This window comes from Salarias fasciatus (assembly GCF_902148845.1).
Source record: "Salarias fasciatus chromosome 23 unlocalized genomic scaffold, fSalaFa1.1 super_scaffold_20, whole genome shotgun sequence".
NCBI lineage: Eukaryota > Metazoa > Chordata > Actinopteri > Blenniiformes > Blenniidae > Salarias > Salarias fasciatus.
The window spans coordinates 16,288,129-16,292,537 of record NW_021941230.1 but is presented as its reverse complement, the minus strand read 5'-3'; the positions used below and the strand labels follow the sequence as shown (position 1 = coordinate 16,292,537).

Here is a 4,409-nt window from a genome sequence, read left to right as displayed (position 1 = left end):
TGCATCTGGGTCTAACGGCAGGACAATCATGACATCCATGAAGTGATTGATTCAAGAATAGTTACAGATACTCATTGAGCTATATAGAGGAGCAGTACCGCTATATGACCATCATCATGCGGGGCCGGTTAGACAGAACGCGGTCTGGGGAACCGCAGAACCTGGAACCGGAGAAAAATGAAGGTGGGACGAAGAGTGGAAGCTCCTCTGCTGCCCGAGCAGGTGATGACGGAGCCTGCTGTGGTTCTTCTGTCCATCAGGCTGGACGTGGACCCGCTGGGATGAGTTTCCTCCAGAGGAGCAGCTCTTTCTGCCGCTGGCCGGCCTGAGACAGCAGGGCTACCATCCGTTCAGGGACACCCAGACTCAACACTGAGACTCCTTCAAGTAGCATATTGACTGTTTTTTATTTAAAAAAAAACAAAAAAAGACGTTTATATTTGCTGGCAGTAATTGTAAATAAACTAAATTCTATCGTTCAAAAATGACATGCATTTCAACATCATTTATGAACAGTTTTCGCACCAAAGGTGCAGATATTCCATCTACACAGTTTATTTTCCAGTTATCCTGCGTCTCCCTTCACATCAGAGAGACTGCGGTGGTCGCTGCTGCTAACAGCACCGTCCAGACGGCGGCGGCGGCGCTGAAGGCCTTGTCGTGGGCGTAGGTGATGATGTGCAGGACCCCGCTGTAGGCCTCCTCACAGGAGGGCTGGATCTGATCCTCTGGGAGCTCGAAGCCAAAGGTGCCGTTGTCCCTCAGCTCGAAGGTGAAGGTCAGCGGGATGCCCAGCATGTGAGCCCAGTCCTGGGATGATCCAGAGAAGGGATCTGGAAGAAAAGCTGGAAGTAAAACCAACACTCCTCCCTCCAGGTGGATAAAGTCACATCAGAACTGCTTCTGTCGATCGAGGCGTTTTCTTGATCAGGCCTACATATGACATCTGAAGCGATCCCGACCTTGTAGATCATCCCATGGACTTCCTGAATGGCTTCAGCTGCAGCGAGTGCCACCTCCATCTGAGGACCACAGCAGCTCTCATCAGAGACAGAGACGCTTGTTTTGGAATATTTTCACCCCTGGTTGTGTGTGTGTGTTCTCCTCCAGAGATGTGCAGTAGTTTATCAGTACTTTGTGTGATAACATGAGTACCAGCTCAGCGTAGTTGGAGGCGGTGAAGTTGGGGTGTCCGTATGGAAAAAGGAGCATCTGGCCGAAGGAGTGGATGGTGAGGAAACACAGGAAGTCGTCCTTCCAGCTTCCCATGAAATAGGTCAGGAACTGAGTTTCAGGCTCAGACATGGGACCAGTGCCGCAGTAGCGGCTTGAACAGCAGTTTGAAGACACTCCAACTGCTGTAAATGCAACACAGACAACAATACAATAATGCAATAAACTTTATTGTCATGGACTCAAGTCCTGCATGTCAACATGAGTCCAGACCTGCAGTAAAACAATAGATGGCAGCTGAAATGTGGGGGTGGTCCTGAAGCTGTGCGATAGTTCTCAACCTGGACGATGATTAACTGTGGTTTTATCACCGGTGGCTTTAAAGCGACACTCAATGCCCCAGTTGGAGTCAAAGTTGCGGTTGAGATCGGTGCCTTGGCAGTCACAACCTGGAGGACTTGCTGAGCGGCTTTTCCTCCACAGGCGAGTCTGCAGCGACCGTGGACATTTAAAAAACAGTGTCACGGTGCGAGGTGGAAGGATCCACGTGCAGGCAGCCAGGTGGAGTTCAAACAGTTCTTTATTGCGGGCAACAGGAATGGGAACGCAGGACTCAGGAGGGCAGGATTCAGGAAGGGTGAGCTGAGCAGACCTGCAGGGACACGGAAGCATGCAGACAGACCCACAAGGAGCCGACACGACACACCAGGACAGCCAGACTTTAATAGCGGGAGGACACATGTGCCACACATTAGGGCAGTAAGGAGGCTGGAGAGCATGAGGGCAGACAAACGCCAAACAGGACCCCAGCGCCCCCACGAGGCCGCAGGGGCACATGGTGTGACACAGAGATGCAATTCAAAGGTTTTTAACCCAATCATCTCGTCTGTGCTTCGCGCCTCCATAATTGAACAGCAGTTTGGTAAAAATCGATCCAGTCCCGGCACTGACCGTGTTGTCCTTCCAGGAGTAGACATAGCCGTCCACGTTGAACACCGGCGTGACGTAAAAGTCCAGGTTCTTCATCATCAGCTCCATTTTAGGATCCGTTTTGGACGTTTGCAGGATCTAGTCCAGCCAGTCTGCGTCAGATTTATTTGAGAAATGAAGCGTCTGCAGGTCTCTCACCTGACGGACGAAGTACTGACAGAAGGCTGGAGCGATCCACTCCCGGGCGTGAATCCCACAGTCCATCCACACGGCTTTCTTCTTCAATCCGGTGTCCAGGCCGATCTGGGGAACAGATGGAAACACATGAGACAGGCAGCAGTGGCGGCGGCGGCGGCGGCGGCGGCGGCGGCGGCCCTCTGCTCTGTGCTCCTTCGTCACCTTCAGTAAGCTGATGGTCCTGTTCTCATGAGTCCTGCCGTAGTCCACCACGGTCACCAGATCGGGGTGATCCTCCACCATCAGCCACATCCAGTCAGTGATCTGGACACAGACGGGTCAGTAACGGATCATAACTGGCTTCATGACTGCTGTGAGTCAGACGTCCTCACCTCTGGCATGGGGTGATATCTGAAGTAGTCATGCTCCACTCTGCGGCACACACAACACCAGAGACACATTAAAAACATTTTAACTACTCTAAAGATTGAAAAGAGATCTTTCAAATTATTTCATATCAAAAGGAATATTTGGTCTTTTGATCATAAATCAGATCCAAGTTTAGTTTCAAGTGGTTTTAATCCAGGATGTGATCTTTTTAGATGAACCCCAGTCAGTGTCCACTGCCTGATCTCTGCTGCAATACCACTGTATACCACAAGAGGGCGCAGCAGCAAACAGAATACACCAGCAGACTGTAATGTGACCTCTTGACCTGGACACCAGAGCTGGTCAGGGTTAGGAACACTCCTTTGAAGTCCTTCCTCCCTCTTCAGTTTAAAGTCTGTATTTCTCAGACACCGTCTCTGTCTGTTAGAACTTTTCACTCTTCTGTTTGAATTTTAATCTGAACATTTATTTGTTTTTTTAATATTTGATGACCTGAGCTGTTTGAACAGGTTGATCAGCTTTCTGCATTCCGGCCTATATTTTGGATGGCGGATTTTTAAATTCTGTAACTTCTTCTCAGCTCCAGGGTGAGTTCTTCAGGCAACGTCCACAGTCAGATATCTAATAATGTTTTCATTGCTGCTTTCATGAAGAGTTGCTTCTCAGATTTTCACTTTGAACTTCAGAATTCAACTGTTTCCTCTCAGTTCAACCAGAAACTGTGTTTTTTTGTAGAAAAGAATCTGCTGAACAGACGTCAGGAAGTGGAAAGTGACTGAATGTCTTCCCTCTGAACAGGACATGAGTATCAGCATCGACCCTGGAAGTGTCTGACTGGATGCTGCAGAGGAAGAGAACGGCTCACCTCTCTGTTGTTGCTGCTGCCACAGCTGAAAGCAAGGCAGCACAGATGACTCCAGCACTCTGGAACATTGTCCCTGCTGCTCACATTCACCCAGTCCGGACCTCCTGCCTCCTCCTGGAACCGCCGCCGCTGCTTCTGCGGTAAATGACCAGTCGGCCTAAAGAGAGGGAAACTGTTCCAGGGACCCCTGACGGAGGGAGGGGAATGAAAACTCCAACACTCCAGATCCTGACCTGGAGATCAGGGAGGATCCCTCTCCTGCAGGCCCTGCAGCCAGTTCAGGCCGTGTCATGTGATGTTGTGTTATGAAGCAAACATGCAAAGGCTGCGTCCAGTTTGTATTCAGCAGATATTTGGAGGAATGTGGCTGAAAACAGGACGGGTTGGTGAGTTCATTTCAAATCAGGACGCTCCTGCTGTGCTGCTGCTGCTGATGTTTCACTGTGGCGCTCACTGTTCTTCCTTTAGCTGCTTTGTTGTTTCAGGTTTCATTTGATTCATTGCTTTCATCTTTTCTTGTTTTCGTTCGCCTTCCTGTTGCCGTTGGAGCCGTTTGTTCATGTAAATCACTTCTAATTCCACTGAAATGTGTTGAACAAATGAAGCTGCCTTGCCTTGGATACTGATCAGTAATGATTTGTCCTTGGCCTTGAAGGTTATTTGTACCGTTTTTAATCTCAACGTACGGTATTTACAAATTCTCATGAGTGCAAATACTTATGAACATCAATAACATATAAATAAATCATTTAAAAAAAACCATAGAATGTGATTTCTGGATTTTTTCCCCCTAGATTATGTCTCTAACAGTGGAAATGAGTCTGTGATGAACATGTCAGACCTCTCCCTATTTTCTAAGGGGGAGGACTTGCAA

At 48.8% G+C, this 4,409-nt stretch overlaps 1 protein-coding gene across 1 annotated transcript; it reads right to left on the bottom strand.

Annotated features, from left to right (window-relative positions):
• Positions 1–537: 537 nt before the first annotated feature.
• LOC115383903 (carboxypeptidase O-like) lies at positions 538–3,603 on the bottom strand. The gene is made up of 9 exons (XM_030086106.1): positions 3,536–3,603; positions 2,673–2,712; positions 2,503–2,604; positions 2,302–2,406; positions 2,125–2,241; positions 1,563–1,662; positions 1,156–1,358; positions 938–1,022; positions 538–833 (listed from the first exon to the last, which is right to left on the bottom strand). Exons 1-9 carry the CDS (start codon positions 3,601–3,603, stop codon positions 583–585), a joined length of 1,071 nt encoding a protein of 356 aa, XP_029941966.1. The 3' UTR covers positions 538–582.
• Positions 3,604–4,409: the final 806 nt, after the last annotated feature.

Bases quoted from the DNA above. Each gene is read 5' to 3' on its own strand.
- LOC115383903 (XM_030086106.1), bottom strand. From the start codon at position 3,603: ATGTTCCAGAGTGCTGGAGTCATCTGTGCTGCCTTGCTTTCAGCTGTG. The intron at 2,407-2,502 runs GTGACGAAGGAG...TCTGTTCCCCAG, and splicing joins GGACCATCAGCTTACTGAAG to ATCGGCCTGGACACCGGATT. The intron at 834-937 runs GTAGGCCTGATC...CTTTTCTTCCAG, and splicing joins GATCGCTTCAGATGTCATAT to ATCCCTTCTCTGGATCATCC.